At 34.0% G+C, this 25,198-nt stretch overlaps 1 protein-coding gene and 1 pseudogene across 1 annotated transcript in view; both read right to left on the reverse strand.

Moving 5' to 3' along the window:
- LOC138943028 (gustatory receptor for sugar taste 43a) overlaps positions 1-25,198 on the reverse strand; it is a 61,473-nt gene that overhangs the window by 32,791 nt on the left and 3,484 nt on the right. The window contains exons 3-6 of the mRNA XM_070313547.1: positions 23,546-23,762; positions 23,146-23,479; positions 14,490-14,600; positions 12,841-13,115 (exon numbers count right to left, since the gene is read on the reverse strand). Coding sequence (XP_070169648.1) covers positions 12,841-13,115; positions 14,490-14,600; positions 23,146-23,479; positions 23,546-23,762 — 937 coding nt within the window. The remainder of the gene's footprint in view (positions 1-12,840; positions 13,116-14,489; positions 14,601-23,145; positions 23,480-23,545; positions 23,763-25,198) is intronic.
- LOC138943029 (uncharacterized) lies at positions 3,869-4,469 on the reverse strand (annotated as a pseudogene).

The raw sequence follows: 25,198 nt of genomic DNA on the forward strand, positions 1-25,198 counted from the left end.
TCGCTGCCGCCTGTCATTGCTCTTATGAGTTCAGCGGACACACCATCCCTTCCTGGAGCTTTGTTTGGCTTTAAGTGTTTTATAGCTTCTTCTACTTCCGATAGGAGGATATCGGGTTCCAGTTCACAATTCAACGTATCTTCTTGTTGTTCGGGCGCTCCTTCTGTTTCTTCATTATACAGTTCTTCGCAGTACTGTCTCCAACGTTCGAGAATTTTTTGGTCTTCCCATATGATCTTTCCCTCTTTGTCCTCTATTGTGAGTGCCTTCGGGGTAAACTTGCGTGACAGTTCTCTTACTTTTTTGTATAGATCTCTAGTTTTGTAGGTACTTTGGTGTTCCTCTATTTCCCTGCATATCCCCTTAATGTAGTTATTTTTATCCTGTCTGCATTGCCTTTGTATTTTGTTATTTAGCCTCTTGTTATCTTCCTTTTCAGTTCTTTCCGTTCTTTGATTGTGTCGAGGATCCTCTGTGTTATCCAGTGTTGGATTGGTGTATTGATGGAGTCGTCCGTATGTTGGGGTCTATCTGTTATCTCTTTAATGGTGTTTTTCAGAGCCTCTCATTCACGGTTTGGGTCCTGGTTGCTCATAATACTTGTGCTCTTATCTGTCAGTTCTTTTTGAATTTCTTTTTTAAAACTGTCATTGATTGTCCCTGCAATGCTGGTCCGATTTCTCTGACCGTTTGCATTCGTTCTCTTTAGGCGTAATTTGAATTGCATTATTAGCAGTTGATGATCAGACCCACATTCGGCGCCAGGATATGTCTTGCAGTTCAGGATGGCGGATCTCCAGCGCGTTCTGACCATAATGTAGTCGATTTGGTTTCTATATCTGTCCCCTGGCGACTTCCATGTGTATAGGCGTCTGTTATGGTGTTGGAATAGCGAATTGGCGATGGTGAGGTTGTGTTCTTGACAGAATAGCAGCATTCGGTTCCCTCGTTCATTTCTTGTGCCCAAGCCAAAAGAACCTATTATCTGATTCAGTTCTTCGCCTATCGTCGTTGAGCGTCCGATTTTTGCATTCATGTCTCCCATCACTATTAGGATTTCTCCACTTGGGAGTTGATTTATGGTGTTGCCCAGCAGCTGCTCGTAGTATGTTTCCAAGATTTCCTCGGATGCTTCTACGGTTGGGGCATAAACCTGTACAATATTGATGTTAAATGGGTTTACTTGATCTTTATGGTTATAATTCGATCGCTGACTGGATTATATCCCAAGACTGCCCTTGCTGTTGTCTTGGGCAACAGAAAAGCTACTCCGTTGCTACTCTCTGTTTGGTTGCCCGAGAAGTATATACAATTTCCCGATCTTGTGTTGAAGTGTCCGGCCTCTTTCCAATGTGTTTCTGATAGTCCCAGCACTCCTAGTCTGTTTGCTTGGGCTTCCTGCTCCACAATGTACAGTTTCCCCACTTTTAGGAGTCCACGAACGTTCCACGCGCCTATTTGTGTTATGCTTCGATTATTCATTGTCTCTTGCATGATGTTGTCCAAGACTGCTCCCCCCAGAGATCCGATTGGGGAGCTATTTTAAACCTCCGGAATATTTGGTATTGAACACAGCCTTGATATTCTATTGGAAAAGTAGTAATGAAGGTGGTTTCCCGTTGTCTTCCTTCATGGTTAGGATGGGAAAAAATGTGTGGACTTGGTTAAGATTAAGGGTAGGACATGATGTCTTCATTATAGGAGGTGAAGAGCATCATGTGCATCGCGTGGGCAGGGTTGCCAACTCCTGAAGTAGATCTATCCTCTCTTGGGATTGGAGAAGAGTATCTACCCGCAGTAATATATATATATATATATATATATATATATATATATATATATATATAATTACAATTTTGATAATAGCTTTCCACATCACCCATAACTACCAAAAAATAATAACTTTTCCCTATTCCATTATCCTATTCCTATTTCACTATCTTTATTATTTTTTAGTGGAATAGGCCTACTGGGGAAATCACTTAAAAAAAACGCATCGATAATAGTACCTCACGAGTGATGTGAAAAGAGTGAGTCTCGATTATGCATATTACCGATCGGACACGACAATATTTCCCAATCGAACACAGGCTCGGTCGGACACAGTCCCGATCGGACACAGGCCCGATCGGACACAGGCCCGATCGGACACAGGCCCGATCGGACACAGGCCCGATCGGACACAGGCCCGATCGGATACAGGCCCGATCGGACACAGGCCCGATCGAACACAGGCTCAATTGGACACAGTTCCAATCGGACACAGTCCTCATCGCGAAGCTAGGTCCATCCTACAATCATTGTGTGGATGGGAAAATGTATGCGTGGACACAGTGGGTTCCGCCCCCCCCTACGAGGGAGCTCCACTATCAAAAAACTAGACATATAGGTTTGCGTTGAACCTCGCTTCGCGTAGAAAGTTGTAAACCTATGTGGAAACTTCCTATACAGCACAGAACATTGCAATTACATTGCAGCAATGTTACAATCTTGCAAGTTGCAATGATATTGTTGAGACATTATTGGAATATGGAATTGTAATATTTTATGAGAATGTTACAGCAATATTTCAAAAACATTACAAAGACAGTTTTTGATAATCGTTACTCTGTTCGTTTACCACTATGCGGCGCGCGTTGCGTTATCTATCGTATTTAAGTTGTAATCACGATGGTTATATAAAGCTTGCAAAAAGCGGTTAGTAATATTAAAGATATAATAACTATTTTTATCAGATTAATTTGTCTGATACAATCTCAACACAGGAAATTCAGATATTGAATTGAGTGTTCAGAAATCGGACAAATAATTATCCGAAAAAAGTTAAAATTATCCGTTTATTGTCTACTTAAGATATGGACTTTACTATTTATATAAATAAAATTTTAATTTTTATGAATTAAATTATTTAATCATTATCAATTTCTTAAACTTGTAAATAATTTATAAAATAGCGATGTTAATTAGATAACAGAAAATTGTTTAATAGTTTCCATTTTTATATAAAAGCAAAAATTTGATAACAATTTTTTAATATGTAAAATGCTTCAAATTTAATAGATAAACTTGGAGAATATATAAAGACATCCAAGAGAGACGAGAAAAAAACTCGTTGTAATTGCGTAAATTCACAATCTTTTTTCTCATCTCTCTTGGATGTTTTTATATGTTCTCAAAGTTTATGTATTAAATTTGAAGCGTTTTGCATATTTGTAGCAATGTATTGGACCAAAAAGTAATGTCGTTTTTTTACATTAAATTCAAACAGATAAATTTTTAACAAGTTTTTATTTTTAATCAATGATGTAATCACCCTCTTTATCAACAACCTTTTGCCATCTAGTGTGCAAATTTTCAATGCCGGATCGATAAAAATCAATTGGTTTTTGAGCAAAATATCTGGAGATGGCATTTTGGACATCATCCAAATTTTCAAATTTTTTGCCACTTAGAAAATGTTGTAGCGATCGGAATAAATGGAAATCCGATGGCGCAATATCGGGCGAGTATGGTGGGTGAGGCAATACTACCCACCCCAATTCATTAATTTTTTCCAGGGTTCGTCTTGCGCAGTGCAGTCTTGCATTATCGTGTTGCAGAATAACGCCTTTTCTGTTGACAATCGCTGGACACTTTTCAATTAAAGATTGATTTACTCGATCCAATTGTTCACTGTAAAGGTCTGCATTCTCAGTTTGTCCAGGTTTCAGCACTTCAAAATAAACGACCCCGCGAATACTCCATCAAACACACAAAAGCGCCTTTTTGAGGTGTAAACCTGGCTTAGCTGTACTTCGTGGCGATTCATTCGGAGAGAGCCACTGCCGTTTTGGATTATCATAGAGGACCTATTTTTCATCTCCAGTGATCAAGCGATCAAAAAACGCTTCTGTATTGTGCCGCTGAAGCAATAAGTTGCATGTGGTCGACCGGTTAGCTTTGTTTTCTTCGGACAGATTATGCGGGACCCAAACATCTGCTCTGCTTACTTTACCAATCTGCTGCAAATGTTCTTGGATGGTCGACCAAGGTTGGTTAAGAGTGTTTGACAGTTCCTCGATTGTCTGACACGGATTTGCTTCCACTTCCGCTCTTAACATGTCATTGTCTAAAGTTGTTGGTCTTCCTGATCGATACGAGTCGAAAAGATCAAAATTACCGGATTTGAACTTAGAAAACCACCTTTGGCATTTACGAACGTCTAATGCACTTGAATAAACATCGCAAATGTTTTTGGTAGCAACTGTTGCGTTACTACCCTTGTGAAACTCAAAAAGCATACAATGCCGGGTATGTACCTCTTCCGGTATTTGGCTGGCCATTTCACCATAAATTGCAAAAAAAATTTAAGATTTAATTATTTACGTGTAAACAAGTCGCTCTAACCTTAAAATGTCTTTGGCACGACTTTGAAGTACACAATAAGCTGATAAATGACAAACGAATATCGACATGCGCAGAAACGACATTACTTTCCGGTCCCCCTAATATTTAAATATTACAAATACATTACACCGTAACATTACTGTAGTCTTACATTGAAATATTTCTGAGGGCGGATATTTCAACGTTGCCGCAGGCTTGTAGTAACATTGCAGAAACATTTCGCAACTTCTATGCAATATTACAATGTTTCAATGTAAGATCTATGCAACGTTTTTGTAATCTTTCGGTGCTGTATGGGTTACTACGCATTAAAAAGTATATGCGTGCAGGCAGTATGTTCCGCCTCCCCTACGGGGGGGCTCCACTTCCGGAAGATATAACCTAACCTAAACCTATATATTTCTGATATACTGTGTCCGATCGGGATGGTGTCCGATTGGGTCTGTGTCCGATCGAGGTTGTGTCCGATCGGGCCTGTGTCCGATTGCAACCATATGTGTCCGATCGGGCCTGTGTCCGATTGCAACCATATATGTCCGATCGGAATTGTGTCCGATTGGGTCTGTGTCCCATTGGGTCTGTGTTCGATCGAGCCTGTGTCCGATCGAGACTATGTCCAATCGGACATGTGTCCGATCGGGTCTGTGTCTGATCGGGAAATATTGTCATGTCCGATCGGTAATGTGCGCAATTGGGACGATCCCTGTGAAAAGCTATTATCAAAATTGTAATTATTATATATATATATATATATATTACTGTCTCTAAAATATATTATTATAACATATAATATACCATATATGTGCGTAATAGATTACATATATAATATATTAATAATAGAAATTTATAAAAATTATCTAGTAAGGCAAATTTAAATGACGATTTGACAAAAGATACGATTTTAGCATATTTTTTATATAAGGATGCTCCTGAAGCATAGCGTTACGCACGATTGGCGGCTCGGCCGTCGAGCCTCGAACCGTAGTGGGGGAACCGTAGGCGGCGCCTCAGATATCGGCCCGAAAAGGGCATCTAATTCCGAGCACTGATCTAAAGTCTACCGAAAAACGACATGCGTTCCAATACACCAAAGAGTAAACAAATACTTCTAAAACTGTTTTTGAAAAAGTTTGGAAAACATTTTTAAAAACATTAAAATAGTGAATTAAATCACTTTTTATTTATTGAAAAAAGACCTAAATTTTAACATTTAAAAAATATTTTTTAGATGTATATAAATGCATTATACAAATAATTATTTTCGATCTTTAAAAAATTTATTTTACATTTAAAATTCATGTTTTTTTTAATAAAAAGACATTTATATTAAAATTTATAATAATAAATTTATAAAAATTTATTATATTACATTTATAAACAATATATTTTTAATATATAATGATTTCATACATATGAGATTTTATCACACGCATGCACACTTCTGCTCATGCGTGTGTGAGAGAGATATAAAATGTTAGATATATATTATGAGAGATATAATGAGAGATATATAATGAGAGATATATATTAAATCAATAAATATTAAATATTAAAATTACATTTTTTAAACATAAAAAAAATCATGAGTTTTAAATATGAAATAAATCTTGTAACGGCAGGGCCGTTACTACGGCGAAATATATATATGTACATACAATAACATGTCTACCTCGCTTACTCTACCCTACTCTAACTATCCCGCTCGCGCAACCACCGCGCACGCTCTCTCGCTCGCACGCATGCCACACGCACCATCCCGCTCACACTAGGCGCGCTATCTCGCCGGGCATGCGCTCTCGCTCTCGACACGCCGTATCTCGCTCGCGGTTCCCCACGCGGAAGCGACCCCACTCCCGGCCGACGGTACAGTGGGAGGCCCCGGCCGGGTATATAAGCCCGGCCGGCCGAGGCATCGAGACCAGATCCGATCCCGACATCCAGCTCCCGACACCGACCTGACCAGTGCCTACTACCTCCTCGGGCTAAGGTTTCTCTTAGTCCTGTCGGGTTTCGCCGGCTCCTGTCCAGTGTGATCAGAAACAGGTCCCGCGGCTCACGGCTCAGCAATGGAGGGGATAACGCACACAAGCGCGAACCGCGTACATGTGCGCTCTGCGCTTCGGTTAGTTTCGGAGAGTAGAGAAGAACAGACATATGTTTTCCGTCTTCTTCTCACTTTCTACCGAGCTGGCAACGAAGGCAATGTTGATCGCTTGGCTTATTACATACGACAGCGTTAAATGCTTTTCCGACTCGTGAACTTTTTATTATGTATATATATGTATATATATACATAGTTATATAAAACATTTTTTCGTTATGCTATATTAAGTTTTATTATTTATTATGATATGGTAAAAGTGATATATTTACGTGTAAGGACATATGCGATTTCTTATTTCTTTACTTTAATAATTACTTTATTAATTATTTACATAAATATATATTTGTGTAAAATTATAAATATTACAATAATATAAGAACAAAGAGTGAATGGACTTCCACACCACCCATGAGGTTCCACTAATGGCGCGTTAGATTTTTTTATTATGTGGATCTTCGCCTGGAGCCCTATTGTACCACATTTTATTGATGTCTCTTGTAGACATAATATTTTTTTACATATTTACTTTATTATGTCTTGCAAACATAATGTCTATTACAGACATGAAAATTTTTAGACGCACCTTTTACAAATATGGTATCTTTTGGAGACATAATATCTATTACCGACATGATATTTTTACAAGAAAATAAGTAAAGCAACTATTTTTATTATATTATATTATATGAATAATAATGGCCATAAAATATAAGTCATTATCTTCTGAACATTATTATTGCATATCGGTAGATGTTGAGGGACCAGCAATATCACAAACATCTGCAGCATATAATGTAAGACTGCTTTTTTGTTTTTTAGGAGGAGTATTATATAATTTGTCCGACGACATGAGAGATAAATGCTTCTCATCGATCTCCATGTTTAGAATGGTTTCTTTTCTTGCTTTCAATGCTGATTTCAAAACACAAATAGCATTTATAGAGGAAGACGAAAGTTTATTTCGTTTTTTTGTTTTTAAATCTGTTAAAACAGAAAACATTCTTTCTGGATCGGCATTCGAATTTGGAAGTGATCTAACAGCATTCAAAAGACGTTTGAGATTGGGATATTTATCAATATTAGTGGAATACTGACTTTGTAAAACTTGTTTCCACATATCATCAAAGCTTAATTTTAATAGCTTTTCCTTTTCTGTTATTGTAAAATCTAGATGTAAAGTAAGCCATTCTTTCTTCAAACCGTTTTCGTCAAACCCGCCAAGAGTTTCAGCGATAAAAGAAACATCATTGAATGATGTTTCTCTATCAATATCTAATAATACTAGGTTATGTTCGAAAACTTTTAATTTTGATAAAAATTTATCATTAATTAGTAATCTTTTATAAATTTCCTCGGCGGCAGTTACATAAAATTACAAACAATTCTTTCGAACATTTGCAACTATATCTGCATGTCCTTCCTTCATTAATTCATCGAGGTAGTCTTCACATTCAGATTCTAAAGAAACTTCTTCTAACAATTTTTGATTCTCCTTTTCATCAAATTTAATATTATCACATAAATTATTCAAATGCTCTGACTTTAAAAAATGTTTGCAAACTGTGGTTAAAAGTTCTACTGATTTTGGCTGCAATAAATGTATTCTAGTTTCCACAGCTTGGAAACATGCATTAAATGAATTTAAAAAATTTAAAATATGCTGTAAAAATAAGAAATAGGCTTTTATATCTAGATTTTGCATCATAGATAATAAATATGTTCCAGACTTTGTTCTTTCGCTTATGGTAATTTCATTCAGAAATAACTTGATAGTATCCCAAGACTCAAGAAGTCTTTCAACACATGAATGATGAGAAAGCCACCGTGTATCAGACAACTTTAAAATTTTTAGGTTTGTTTGCTGAAAACATTCACAGAACTCTTGATAAATTGCCGAACGTTTCGGACTACCGTTAATAAAATTCACGATTTTTTTTTAAAATTCCTCGCAATAATCCGGTATTTTAGCGCATGCGGCATGCGCAACTAATGCAGTGGAATGACAAGGACATGGAAGTGTAATTAAATTTTTACACATCTCTTTTTCAGCTTTTTTTTAAATGAAAGATGTTTTCCCGTCATTACGGTTGCATTGTCACATGATAAAGCAACAATATTTAAAAATGAAATATTCAATTTCCACATTTCAGCTTTAAAAGCATTAAACAATTTTTTTGCGCTGCAGTCTCTCGCATCAATATTAATTAATTTTACTAATTGCGAGCGAATGTTTAATGTTTTCGAATCAACATACCGAACAAGAAACGTCATCCATTTTTCATTTGAAATATCAGATGTTTCATCAATAAAAATTGAAAATTTAGTGTTTTGAATGCTGTTAACTATACGATCCGTCTCAATCGGACATAACACATTTGAAATTATACTTGTACATTTTGTTCGGCCCATACTCATATTTTTCAAAACATTAAAATCTTTTCCTATTTCTTGGAAAAGAGTAAGAATATCTTTTGCCGTTCGATGCGAAATATTTTTATCAGCAATTAACGCGGCATAGCGAATTTCTGCTGATTTCTTCCGCTCTTCAAATGACAAAAGTGATTCGTTCACATTCATATCTTCACTGGATTTGTTTGTTTCATTTTCTTTACATTTTATAATATGTTGCTTGGATTCTGCGTGACGATAGATTTGAGACAAACCACCAATAACAGATATATTACAAAACGCGCAGAAAAATGAATTAACGTCATCTGATACTTCGCGTAGCCATGGCTTAAACAAATCGATCTCTAACCATTGTTGTTTAAAACGTTTTCGTATTATTGTATTTGAACTTATATTGTTATTATTTAATAATAATGCATTTTCTTTATGACACGCAGAATCCGCATGTCTTATAACGTGCGATAAACCGCACGAAAAATTTTTATTACATATAATACAATGGAAAAGGTTATCGTCAAATGATACTTTGCGTATCCGAAATTTAAATCGATCATCACTAAGCCAAGCTTCTGAAAAGCTTCGCTTAGGTTTCTTTTTTAATGTATCACACATTTCTATATAGAATTGTCAACAACAAAGACTCTAAGAATGAAATATATATATATATAGATATAATGAATAAATATAATGAATAAATACAATGAATAAATATAATGAATAAATATAATGAATAAATACAATGAAGAATGTAATATAAATATATAAATATAACAGATAAACATATAAATAAATTTGAGACTTACAATTGGAATAGTTCCATAAATTTTATCATCCGCGTATCTTGTCCGTAAAAGATTTCACATAAGGTATAAGATAAAGTAGATATGTAAAATATATTATTTCTATATAAGACATGAATAAAATGTGGTACAATAGGGCTCCAGGCGAAGATCCACGTAATAAAAAAATCTAACGCGCCATTAGTGGAACCTCATGGGTGGTATGGAAGTCCATTCACTCTTTGTTCTTATATTATTGTAATGTTTATAATCTTACACAAACACATATTTGTGTAAATAATTAATAAAGTAATTATTAAAGTAATATAAAGTAATTAAAAAATTGCATATGTCCTTATATGTAAATATATTACTTTTATTATATCACAATAAAACTTATAAACTATAGCCAATGCTATACTAATATAGCATAACAAAAAAATATTTTATATATATATATATATATATATATATATATATATATATATACATATATGCATAATAAAAAGTTCACGAGTCAGAAAAACATTTAACGCTATCGTATGTAATAAGCCAAGCAATCAACATTGCTTTCGGCTGCGTTCCAATATTCACTGCCAGTACTGAAAATCTATAGTGCACGTGACGTGGACTATAGATTTTCAGTACTGGCAGTGAATATCGGAACGCAACCATCGTTGCCAGCTCGGTAGAAAGTGAGAAGACGGAAACATATGTCTGTTCTTCTCTACTCTCCGAAACTAACCGAAGCGCAGAGCGCACATGTACGCGGTTTGCGCTTGTGTGCGTTATCCCCTCCATTGCTGAGCCGTGAGCCGCGGGACCTGTTTCTGGTCACACTGCTCCTGTCACCGCTCCTCGGGCTAAGGTTTCTCTTAGCCCTGTCGGGTTTCGCCGGCTCCTGTCACCGCTCCTCGGGCTAAGGTTTCTCTTAGCCCTGTCGGGTTTCGCCGGCTCCTGTCACCGCTCCTCGGGCTAAGGTTTCTCTTAGCCCTGTCGGGTTTCGCCGGCTCCTGTCACCGCTCCTCGGGCTAAGGTTTCTCTTAGCCCTGTCGGGTTTCGCCGGCTCCTGTCACCGCTCCTCGGGCTAAGGTTTCTCTTAGCCCTGTCGGGTTTCGCCGGCTCCTAGCACCTACCCGGGCTGAGGTTTCGCTCAGCCCTACCGGGTTTCGCCGGTTTCCGTTGCCAAGGCCGGACCCGACGTGACACTCGGGCCTGTCGGCAATACCCACCTACCTAGCCTAACCGTAGTAATAAGCCACCTGTAAGTATCGCGTCGTAGCCTTAAGACCGTTAGCCATAAGTCCGCTAGTTCTAACCGCGTCGTAGCAAAAGCCTGTTAATAATAAGTCCGCTAGAAATAAGCCTGATAGACCTAAGAGCCTGCTAGTTATAACCGCGCCGTAATCTTAAGCTCGTCTGTAAATAAAGCCGCACCATCGCGATTAAGCCGCACCGCCTTGCGTTTCTCGTCGCGTACCGCTTTGCACGCCCGCGCCTGACCCCCAGCTTTCTACCGACCGCACGCTGACCAACATCGCCTGGCCCTGCACGCTACTTTGTACATATCTTTATTCAAATAAACTATTTTTTCTACTTATATTGTGTTTCGTAAGCTTGAGTCTCCCCTCCTCTCGAACCCGGACACCGACGAGCCGATCCGAGCGTCGAGCGAGGTGACCGCGTTACAATCTTTTTAAATATTTTGCACATATTACATATTTTTTATTTTATTACTTAACATGGTGTACTTTAAACATTTTTAATTAAATTTCCTTAAAAAAAATTATTTAAAATTTTTTAAACAACCATTTCTTTATTTTTCAGAAAATTCAACTTATTTATCCATAAAATAGTTTTGACATTTTCAAGAATCCGATTTATGTCGTGTTTGATATTATTTTAATCGCAAAAATCTTATTAAGCCATTAAAATTATTTTTAAACGGATAAAATGTAAAATATAAAAGTTTTTAATGATTTTTATGAATTTAAATATCTTATGAAATAAAAATTAAGACTTTTATTTCTTCTTTTACCTTTTTGAAAGTAATTGTAATGGACTCATGAGATTTTTACGGTTAAAATGACATCAAATACAATATAATTTGGATAATTTTTATTTAGATAAGTAAAAAAATTTTTTAATTTGCATCTAATCGAAATTCATCCGAATATTGTGGTGTTTGATGTTATTTTAATTGCAAAAATCTTATTAATTAGATCAGTAAAATTACGCTCAAAAAGATAAAATAAAAAATATAAAAATTTTATATATTATAAAAGTTTTTATATATTCGGTAGATGCACTCCGAAGTGTTTGATGGAGTCAGGGCAAAGAATCTGGTCTTCGAAGCAAAAATAGCGTCAAGCGGAGCGCACCTATTGTTATATGTTTATTTTCTAAAAACTTATTGTAGTATTATTAATTATCTTATTGTTTTAATTATGCTTGTGCAAATTTGTATGTAATAGTCTTTAATGTGCATAGCTGCGCGCTATAGGGCATCCAACCGAATTTATAAATTAAAAAATTAATTAAATTAATAATATGTAAAAATAAATTAATAATAAAAAGCTATAAATTAAAAGCATAATTTGATTAAAATACATGATTGCTTAAATGCTTGATACTTTTGTTCCAAGAATAAGAAAAAATAAATAAAAGTAATTTATTGCAGATATTTTCTACATTATATTCAATTAAGACTAAGAAAAATTTATTTTAAGAAATTTATTTTATTGCACATGCGGATATATCTAAAAATACTTTATTTAAAATAAAATATTTTAAATAAATATAATTATTAAATACTTTGCTGCAAATTTGCTAAGTAAAGATTGAGGATGTAGTTACTACATTGGCCGCTAACCACGTTATGGCGCTGAAACCAGTGAGAAATGCCGGTCTCGTTTTAACCCGGTCCCCGGGCCTTTGGCTATCTGTCTATTAATCTGTGGCTGTACTAGTTTAAAGTTTATTTTTTTCTCTCTACATTAAATGAAGAAAGATAAACTTTGAATTAATGTAACCAGTTCAGCTATAAAAAACAGACTCTGAGTTTCCTTTTATCAACATTGATCTTTTCATCTTATAATAAATTATTGTATATGTGTGTACATTAATGTATTAATTATTTAAATTAGATCATATTACACATACTTGCATTGTAGTGCCATATGTAGGCTGCACTATTATGAGTAGCCTCCAAATGTGAAAGATGCACCACAATCCTTGCACCGCGAGGAACAATGGTTCGCGTCTTCCATCAGCTTCCATTATTAAAAAGTACGGTGTGATAATCAGATGTATTAAGCAGGTAATTGTAATCGCGAGTACAACGACTCCATAAGCGGTATTTATAAGCAACACCGTGTCACACAGTGATGCGTGTACTGTCATCAATTGTGATATATTGTCTGTAAAACTTTTGCCATCTGGAAAAATATTTGCTAGAGTTCTAATTATTATCGAAATACTTATCTTAAACTATATATATTATGTATATATATGTTTCGTTATTTTTTAAGATTATTAATATTTAGAAACTACCCAAGCAGAACAAAGAAAATCACAATAATATCAACCCAGACAGCACAAGGATTAAGATGTCCAAAGGGCATCCAGGACATACATATAGGATATCCTGAAGATATCCCATTTTAATAATCGGATCTCCTCTGGATGTCCTGAGGAAGAATAAATGATAGCCGAATACTAGCCTCTGGAGAATCCCAGGAGATCCTGTGGAACATTCTAATATATGTTAGGAATATTTTTCGTACGTTTCAGGGAGCAAATTCTGAAAATTGCGTCCTGTTATTTAATGCCAGTACTGAAAATGTAATACTGAAAATAGTTCGTCTTTTGATATTTGAGATTAGTCTACATGAATATTAGGTTTGGCTTTCGGGTTTGAGCCGTGTAATATTTTTTAAACAACCCAATATCTGAATTCTCTATGTTAAGATTATATCAAAAATTAAACTGATAGAAAATAATTATATTTTTAATTTCTTGCCAGTTGTGCTTTGCAAGCTTTATATAATTCTCATGACCAAATCTCAAATACGAGATCGCGCGTCACATAGCAGTAAACAAACGAACTAGCGGTTGAATATTATTTTTTGTAACGTTTTTGAAATGTTGCGCACAGTAATATTTCTCATGAAATATTAAATAAATAACAATTTTGGATATATGAAAATGTGCGCATCAAATTCAATTATTAATATTAAACGAAATTAATGTTAACAATTAATTGCACATGTATATGTCCTTTGGAAATCCAAAGGACATCCAATATAATAGAGAGGGCAAATATCCTACAGACATCCAGGGGTTATCCAGTGGACATTTATAGGACATTAATACTTATTAAGATTTCTAGAATTATTTTAAATAGCCTACATAAATGAAAGTAATCATGTATACATATCAAATTTTCATACAATATATTTATAATAATATCTTAAAATATCTTACAAATGTCCCGAACCATCCTACACATATTCAGGACGATTCTTAGGATGTTTTGTGCTGTCTGGGAAATGACATCAAGATGACATCAAAATGACTTTTGATAGTCATTATAATGTCATTTTGATATTATTATGATTTTCTATTCTGCTTGAGTAGCTTTCTCTGTTACTATTTTATTACCATTGTAATTTATTATGGATTATTATATGAACTAGTGCTCGTACACTTTTATCAGATTTTTAATGAATACTAACATAACTAAAATAATAATGAATACTAACATAACTAACATAACTAAACATACTACATAACTAAAGCTAAAATCGTACCATTTGCGACGGTGGAATCTATGATCTTCGATTTACGAAACAATCTAGTATTTCCCACCATTTCTTGTCGGATGTACGTTATAAATTGTCCCTGATTTCGAAGATCGCCAGCTAGAGTTCGTGTGTCTCTTTAGAAATATTAATTTAAAGATAATAGCAATAAAAACTCAAAGTAAGAATAATTAGTTGGAAAAACTGGCAGATAAGAGCTAAGGCGCGGGTTATCATTTATTCATTTATAAGTGCGAACTTATTATTATTAAATTTTATTAATTAAGGGGATCCAATATTACCGACAGAACGCGAATATTCTTTATTTTGCAAAATCTTTTTGTTGATTATAGATATCAACAAATCTTTTTCCACAATTAAGGTACACATAATAACGGAGTGCGGAGTTTAACATCTCATATGAAAAGTTAAAAAAAATGAGAAAATTACAGTTTTGTTATCGGCTTCTGCGTCAACATTTACTTAATATAACAAATTTGTAATCTACACGTGCCTAATCAGTAAACTCCGCACTCGGCATTTCATCAAAGAGTGTAAGTGAACTTAGAGAAGTGAGTTTAAAAGCTTTATAAAAAAGATATTGCAAAATAAAATTTTCGTGCATATGTGTGTGTGCGAGATGGAGGCTCAAGAGTAAAACAGAGCAGTAGATTAGTTGCGTGATGTCGCGATAGACGGAGCTGCAATCTTACATGACAAGGACAGACATAATCGTACTACCTTTGTCTCTTTCATGCGTGTAGAGTAATATACATGTACGCACTAACATTATTGCAGTATCTTTTTTCTCTCGATCATACGCTCTGTCTCTTTCTAATCGCTTGCTCGCTATGTACTACGCATCGCTTAGCTTCATACTCCTCGCATATTCACTTACGCGTTCACTCGCGCTTCTCTCTCTCTCTCTCTCTCTCTCTCTCTCTCTCTCTCTCTCTTTCTTTCTGCTCGTTCATTATTGTATATTCTATTCTTTTATTCCCATTATTATATTCTTTTATTTGCTCAATTTTTATTCTTTCTATTCGCGTCTCCCTACATGAAAATAAATAAATTTATTTATTTATGTTTATTTAATACATCATAAATGAGAGAACACAAGTTACTTTCTTTTTCTATTTAACTATAGTTAAATACAACACATGTACATACAAAAATACACATAATTAAATACTTTTTCTATTTATGACATACACAATATCTCATTTATGTTGTATAAAATAAACACGAATAAATTAATGTATTATTATGTAGGACGACGAGAATATAGAAAGAATAAAAGTCGAAGAAATAAAAGAATATAATAATGGGAATGAAAGAATACATAAATACAATAAAGAACGAGGAGCAAGCGAGATGACAAACATCAAACAGTTCCGAAGTCTCGTTCGCGAGGCTCTCTTTATCTATAATATCTCGGGTTACATATCGTTCGTAAAATTTCTGTTTTTCGTATTTTATCGATATCAAAATAATTTTAATAGATTAATGAGATTCTTGCGATTAAAATAATACTAAACATGACATAAATCGGATAATTTTTAATCAGTTATGTTATTAAAATTATGATTACTTATTTCATTTAAAATAATCGGATTTATATCGTATTTGGTGTCATTTTAATCGCAAAAATGTAATTAATCCATTATAATTATTTTCAGATATATAAAATGCGAAATACAAAAGTTTTATTTTCTATAGTAAGATGACATATATACGTGAAAGATTACAGATAAAAGGAGTCACGCGAGCGAGGCTTCGGAACTCTTTCATGTTTGTCATCTTACTTACTCCTTCATTCTTTCTCGCTCTCGCTTTTGTCGACTCTTCAGCGTCGGGGATCTTTCCTTATCTACAAAATATAAACATCTTCTAAATAAAAAGTGAAACTTGTATTTTCCATTTCATCTGTATAAAAATAATTATAATGGATTAATGAGATTCTCGCGATTAAAATGACACGAAACATGACATAAATCGGATTATTTTTAATCATTTATGTTATTAAAATTATGATTACTTATTTCATTTAAAATTATCCGATTTATGTCATATTTGGTGTTATTTTAATCGCAAGAATCTCATTAATCCATTATAATTATTTTTATACTAATAAAATACAATATGAAAGTTTCAGTTTTTATTTTATAAGATGTTTATATATAGTAGATAAGGAAAGATCCCTGCGCGATGCTGGAGAGTCGACAAAAGCAATAGCGAGAAAGAATGAAGGAGCAAGCGAGACGACAAATATCGAAGAGTTCCGAAGTCTCGCTCGTGAGGCCCCCTTTATCTATAATCTTTCACGTTAGATTAATATATATAAATTATTATAAAATTTATATATATATGCAGGATGTCCGGCGTCAATCGCATCACCGGTCGTGTGCAGGTAGAGCAGATGAAATCGAGAAGTAAAGTCCTTTACCTTTTTTTTCTATAACACTTGATAAAAGAGTTATTATTGAGTAAAATCTGGCCAATCAGCGCCGACCTTTAGCCGGGCGCACGTCAGTGAGCCGCGCGCTGTGAAGTGTGCAGCGGTGCACACTATCAGGCGCGCGGTTCACCGACGTGCGCCCTGCTAAAGATCGGCGCTGATTGGCCAGACTTTACTCAATAAAAACTCTTTTATTAAGTATTATATAAAAAATTGGTACAGGACTTTTCTATCGAGGAATAAGGCGACTGTACTATTCACACGCACACAGCCAGGCACATGCGATAATATCAGTGCGCGGCAGTACTCAGTCTCAGTCTCAGTCGCGCGTGTTGTGTACATACGCGTAACGAGAGATAACCGCAAAAGCGTGCTCAACCGTTATAACGCGTTATAACGCGTCGAATTTAAAAAACAAGTGTTGTGTTTGTGTAGTCATAGTGTGTTCATATAATAGGGCGAAAATGTAATGAGAAACGCTTGCCTCGCTTTGCCCGCAGACTTTCTTTAAAAAGAATACGGGTCAAAAGGTTAGTATATTTATATACCATAATTCTAGAAGGAATTGTTTTAATGTATACTATATACTAATATGTCGCTAGATATAATTGAATTTTTTTTCCGTGCAGTTTACACAAAAATATAAGTATGATAATGTAATATTATATAAAAATGTAATATTTTAAGTTTCTTTTTTTATTTTTTGATTATATCTTTAAAGTAATTCCTAAATAGAAAACAACATAAAGACCTTTGTATAAAAAAATTGTAACATAAAATTAATCTATAAATAGAATTTAGAATTACTACAATACATGAACATACACATTATATGTATATGATGCACATAGTATTTAGTACTCATATAGTATTTTTGTTATAAAGAAATAGACAGACATGGGCAAAAAAAAGAAAGAGAGAGAGAGAGAGAGAGAGAGAGAATAGGAATGAGTAAGCGAGGGACTGGCTGTACAACGATATATCGATTAATAATTCCCATCAGTCGCTAAATATTAGTGAGCATAAAGTATTGCTACGGAGAAAGATCCAACTATTTCCTTTTTTTTCTTACTTTTGGCACTTGTATAGACACTTGCTCACTTACACTCATATCCTCTTTCTCTTTGCCCATTCTTCTCTGTCCGTCTCTTTCTGATCCGAGCATACTATGTGTGTTATATATTATCTATATGCGATCTTTTCGTGAACTGGTTGTAAATATTTCATATCAGATGCGGTTTGCATGTGCGCTCTAAATATTGCCGAAATATTTGATCCCAGAAGCGATCTTTTCGTGAACTGGTTGTAAATATTTCATACTAGATGCGGTTTGCATGTGCGCTCTAAATATTGCCGAAATATTTGATCCCAGAAGCGATCTTTTCGTGAATTGGTTGTAAATATTTCATACCAGATGCGGTTTGCATGAGCGTTCTGGTTAAAAATATATCCCAGAGGCGATTTACGTGTGCTGGTTATTGTAAAAAATATTCCAGAGGCGATTTACGTGTGCTGGTTATTGTAAAAAATATTCCAGAGGCAATTTACGTGTGCTGGTTATTGTAAAAAATATCCCAGAGGCGATTTACGTGTGCTGGTTATTGTAAAAAATATTCCAGAGGCGATTTACGTGTGCTGGTTATTGTAAAAAATATTCCAGAGGCGATTTACGTGTGCTGGTTATTGTAAAAAGTATTCCAGAGGCAATTTACGTGTGCTGGTTGCTTTACAATATTTTGAATCGGATGCGATTTAATAGTTATGTAAGATTAGCAATATAACCGTTATTATATATTATAATACATATATATGTATTGTGCCATTGTATGTATGTATGTATGTATGTATGTATGTATGTATGTATGTATGTATGTATGTATGTATGTATGTATATATATATATATATATATATATATATATATATATATATATATATATATATATATAAAAGGCACACATATATATATATAACAATACATGCACATACACACACACACATGGCCAAATATTATTCCTCTTGGAAAGATATATGGAAAGGCACACACACACGCACATATATATATATATATATATATATATATATATATAAGTCCATATAAGTAATGTGTGCAATTGTGTTCAAATATGCAATAAAGGCAGACACGTGTCTATGTTATACTGTTATCTATACGCTTAGATACGCTTAGATATGCGTGCGAGACAATAGAGCAGTAGAAATACACGATGTTGTCCGATTTCATCATATTGAACACAATTCTCTTTCAAATATACATAAAACATGCAGAAATATTATCGGTAACAGCGGAACTAAAATTATTGATATTATCGATAATTTCGGTCGGTATTATCGATAATTTTAGTTACGCTTAGATGAGGGCGCTAATCCGTCGGAGTTCGCTCGTCACTGTTGGATCCCCTTAATGTGTATTAAAAATGTACTTCTTGGACCCTTTTTTGATCCATCTTTAGCATGGATATAAATATATAAAGATTAAATTAGAAATTTAAAAATTGACATACATAACATTTGTAATTGCAATCAAATTTCAAATTAAAAATAATATATAGAAATATAATCGTATGATAGAAACGGGCCTTAAATGAAAAACCAAGAGTCTGGCGGATTGTATACTTAGAACATTGGAAGGGGAATGCCTCTGTTCCCGATAGAAAAACGTGTCGGAAGAAAGTGAGAAAGAAAATCATAGTTGCTTCTTTCTTGTGAGTAACTGCTCAAAAATGCGCATGCTCGACTTACCGGTTTGGCCCAATGAAAAATAAGGTTACATTTATATTATATTATATTATATATTATATTATATTATATTATTAAGTCACATGTGTGTATACACAAAATATGTATATCTACAAACACGATTCTTGTATATATAGTTACTCACAAGAGAAAGGCAATTATGATTTTCTTTCTCACTTCCGACACTTTTCAGCCTGCTATTCCCCTTCCATTTATATATGTTCTAAGATTGTATGTGCAATCTGTCTAGTTTTTTTTAGTTACTTTTACTTAAGCATGAACGCTTACTTGCAGTACAACTATTCATTTTTCAATTATTATCGTTTTGTTCTTTTTTTTATTGCCATTATTGTGCTTTCTGATGTTTTTTCTACGCTGTATAAAAGACATAATAAAATATATAATTCTACAGAATAAAGGCTCATTAAAATTCGAATAGAATCTGTACAAATAAGTGGGCAGCATCCAAACGCCATTGCAACATGTATATCGTCAGTGGTTTATAATGATGCAATATAAAATAATATAGGTTTCAATGAGCTTTTATTCTTTTTAATTTGAATTTTGATTGCAACTGCAAATGTTGTGTATGTCAAGTTTTAAAATTCCAATTTATTCTTTATATACAGAATGAGGAAAAAGTATGGAGACCCTGAAAAATTTCGAAAAATATAAGTTTTACAGAAAATTGTTTCGAATAAAAGTTGTAGGGTTTAAAAAGATCTTTTTATTTTCTCAGTTTGAGTTTGGATGGCGTCGCCAAGGTCAGGACAAAGTCACCTTGAATTTTTTAAACGGAAACCCCTATTTTTTATTACATATTCTTGTAGTCCTTGTCAAAACCTTTTCAAAACACTATGATAAGTATTTTTTCATTAAGTATTTTTCAAGTTATATCTTACTCTGACCTATCTTGATATAAAAAGTAAAATATCTCGTAAAATATTTAGTTTTCAATAATCTTACCGTAATACTTTTATGTACAGAATAATGAGACAAATCAATTGATATAAAAAAATAATTGTTTTCAAGAAAAAATATGTAATTATTTATAATGTATTTTTTAAAACAATTATTTGTTTTTTTACACTAATTTATTTGTCTCATTATTCTGTATAAACATAATATTTTTTGAAATTTTTCAGGGTTTTCATACTTTTTCCGGTAAATATTTAGATTAACGTATCCACCTCCAATGACTTTGACCTTGACATATGTTGTCAAGGTCACTGTCCTAAGTAATATCCAAGAGGTTTTAGCCGTCACTCGTTGTTTATTAAAAAATTATTAACAAAATAAATTTAACGAATGGAACGTAATTCCCTGATATCGTGTACATGACATAAATTTTAATTTTAAATCAGAAATAGGTTTGGGTTAGGTTATATCTTCCGGAAGTGGAGCTCTAGCATAGGGGGGGGGGCGGAATCCATTGCATCCACGCATATACTTTACAACACAAAACTAGGTTCACTCCATTATTATGTGGATAGGATAGTGAAACCCATGTAGAACTTTGCTTCGTGTAAAGTATATACGTAAAGTATATGCGTGGGTACAGTGGATTCCGCCCCCCCCCCTCCTCCGTAGGGGGGTTAAACTTCCGGAACATATAATCTAACCCAAACCAAATTTTAGTTTTAAATTAGAAATAGGTTTAGGTTAGGTTATATTTTCCGGAAGTAGAGCCCTTTCGTAGGGAGGGGGGGGGGCGGAACCTACTGCGTCCACGCATATACTTTCGACTTGTTTCAAACTAAAAGACGGGGGGGGGGGTATGGAATAGATCTTGCGTCATGTGGAAAGTCGAAAACCTATGTGGAACAGAACAATTAGAAATTTCGTTTTGGACCGAAGCAACTATTTTCTGTTTTAACAATAAGACTCTTCAATATATCAACGATTTACTTCTTTAAATAACTTTCCTTTGTTTATAAATGTACTATTTCCACATTTGAATACTTAAAATAATTGCTATATTTCTCAAACTTTTTTTATTAATAACTTTTTAACGAACAACGAGCGACGGCTAAAATCTCTTGAATGTTACTCAGGACAGTGACCTTGAACATATATCAAGGTCAAAATCATTAGAGATGGGTACGTTAATCTAAATATTTATCCTTTCTCCCCAGACAGCACAAGGATGTCCTTAGGACATCCAAAGGGCATCCAGGACATATATGTAGGATATCCTCAGGATATCCCATTGTAATCTTCAGATCTCCTCTGGATGTCCTGAGGAAGAGTAAATGATAGCCGTATATTAACCTCTGGAGAATCCAGGGAGATCCTGTGGAACATCCTAAGGATTTTTATAGGATATAATAGGGATATTTTTCGTATGTTTCAAGGAGCAAATTTTAAAATTTAAATATAAATTAAAATTATGTTTTGTTATTTACTGCCAATATTAAAAATCTAATATTAAAAATAGTTCACCGTTCTTTAATATTTGAGGCTTTCGTGCTGTACATGAATATTTTAGGTTTGGCTCCCGGATTTAAGTTGTGTAATATTTTCTAAACAATCCAATATCTGAATTCCCTATGTTGGGATTGCATCAGAAATTGAACTGATAGAAAATAATTACATTTGTAATTTCCTGTCAGTTGCTCTTTGCAAGCTTTATATAATTCTCATGACCAAATCTCAAATACGAGTTCGCGTGTCGCATAGCGGTAAACGAACGAACTAGCGGTTGAATACTATTGTTTGTAAAGTTTTTGGAATGTTGCGAACAGTAACATTTCTCATGAAATATTAAATAAATAATAATTGTGAATATATGAAAATGTGCGCATCAAATTCAATTATTAATATTAAACGAAATTAATGTTAACAATTGCACATGTATATGTCCTCTGGAAATCCAAAAGACATCCAATATAATAGACAGGGCAGATATATCCTAGGGACATCCAGAGGTTATCCGCTGGACATTTATAGGACATTAATACTTATTATAATACTTAAGATTTCTAAATTATATTAAATAGCCCACACAACTAAAAATAATTATGTATGCATATTAAATTTTTATAAATATATTTATAATAATATCTTAAAACATCCTACAAATGTCCTGAACCGTCCTGGACATATTCAAGATGATCCTGAGGATGTTTTGTGCTGTCTGGGTCTTCACCCTGTATTTATACGCAAGCAGAATAGAAAATCATAATAATATCAAAATGACATCAAAATGATATCATAATGACTTTTGATTTGTCATTATGATTTTATTTTGATATTATTGTGATTTTCTGTTCTGTTTGAGTATCCATGCTGAAGATGGATTAAAAAACAGTCCGAAACGTACATTAGTTAATACAATTTTTTAATAAATTCGCGCATCGGTACCTGTGGCTTGGCTCTTATCTGGCAGTTTTCTTACTTAATTAATTTAAAGATTGGGCAAAAAATGACTAATAACTATTACAAGAATGCACCTAATCCAAGATCCTTCCTGAATTGATTTGTAATTTTGCCAGTTTTGAGGATGTTCTCGAGGCTCTTGTTGACCCTGAAGAACCGCTGGCCTACGTTGTATACGATGATGGCATACTGGACCTCCATCATAATGATGACTACGTACATAAAGTACAGAGGAAGGTAATTGAGCGGACCCTTATCGTCCAGCTTTTTATTTAACTTCACCTCATAGTTCCATATGTAGATATCGAGACATGAGAGAATGATGGAATAGGAAAGGCTGCACAACGTTAGCAAAATGGTATACCGCTGCAGCTTTTTCGGTGATATGATTCCCAGCTTCTCGTCGCACTTGAGTCGAATAAATCGATAATTTCGAATGTGATAATATGATAAAGGCAATTAGATAAGACTTACATCAACCAGTTTATCCATGACGGTCTGTATCTGTTGCCAGTACAGAATTGAACCGATGATGGAGGCAGCCGTGAGACTCATCACACCCAATACATCGCTTGTGGTGACAATTACCGCATTCTGCGACTTAAGCCGAGTGCTGTTTTCCCATCCATGTCTGAGATCGCGCCAAAAACCCCAAATCTCGGCGCCTATCAGGCACGCCAATAGGCACAAACTGCAATACGTTATTTCAATTTTATATTTTGTTTATTTATGTATTAAAATTAATCTAACATTCTTTAAGTTCTCTTATATCTTTTTTATATTAGGGTGGCTCAAAAAGTAAGATTCTCTCTATTTCATTATGACTTCTATTTACAATGTACTTTTATTTATGTATGTATTGGACTTATTGTATTAAAATAGAAGTTAATAACTATTTTCCAATAGTTTCTTCGAGAAAATTGATGTTTTTATGTCCCATCTTGGCACGAGTTTGAAGATTCTCTCTCGGTAAAAACCCGCTTTTAATATTTAAATCATTTGTGAATAGTATTCTGTAGTAATGCTGTAGCATTCTGTAGTAATGCATCAAGGAAGCAAGACAAAGAAAGAGGCTTCTATTTAGAGGAGCCCAAGCTTTTTGCAAATTTTCCTCACGATAATGCCGGATTTCACTTTATATATTAAACTTAGGAATTTCTGTAATTATTTAATTAGGATATTATAGAACATCCCCCATACACCCCGGACTTGGTTCTTTCCAATTTTTATTTTTTTGAGCTGTTGAAGAAAAATATTGAAAGAAGACCATTTCTCTCTCTCTCCGTTTCTCTCTCTTCCTCTCTCTCTCTCTCTCTCTCTCTCTCTCTCTCTCTCTCTCTCTTTTTCTTCAATTGATACAGCAATGTATAGAATGTTTTCCAAGGATGGTTTAAACATTAAAGTCGCTATTTTGTACACGATTACCGAGCTATAGACTCTGTATAAGTGTCATTGCGCATATTTTTTGACATATCAAAAAATATGTGCAACGACATTTATAGAGCCTATAACTATTGGTAACCATGTATAGAATAGCGTCCTAAGAGAGGGATTTTTTTCTGAAAGAGTAAAAATTTGTGCCAAGAAAATATAAATATATCAATCTTCTCGGAGACTATATCGAAAAATTGTCATTATAACTTATATTTTAATACAATAAGTCCAATTTATGCATAAGTAGTAGCTGAAAATTATAATAAAACAAGGATCCTTACTTTTTGAGATTCATCCTAGTATCTCATACGTAATATGTTAACAGAAATATTGCAGCAATATTACAATAATACTGGAAACATTATACAGGGTGTCCCATTTTAAAAGTTTCATCCTCATAACTTTTCAGGATCAACGTTTAAAGGAAACCGACTCCGATAAAAGTTGCAGGGAACAAAGGGAGCTATTTAATAGTGACCTTGGATTTGACATTAAAGGTCATTTTCGAGGTCATTTGAAGGTCAACTTCCATTTTTTAAATGGTAAACCCTATTTTTTATTACATATTCTTATAGTTTACCTCGAGAATTTTCCAAAACATTATAATAAAGTATTTTTTCATTAAGTACTTTATGAGTTATTTTATATTTTAATCTGATATATTTTGATATAAAAATTAAATATCTTGTAAAA

Source organism: Polyergus mexicanus, unplaced genomic scaffold, assembly GCF_030449975.1.
Source record: "Polyergus mexicanus isolate NDT 795.1 unplaced genomic scaffold, iyPolMexi1.0 SCAF_25, whole genome shotgun sequence".
In the NCBI taxonomy this organism is placed as follows: Eukaryota; Metazoa; Arthropoda; class Insecta; order Hymenoptera; family Formicidae; genus Polyergus; species Polyergus mexicanus.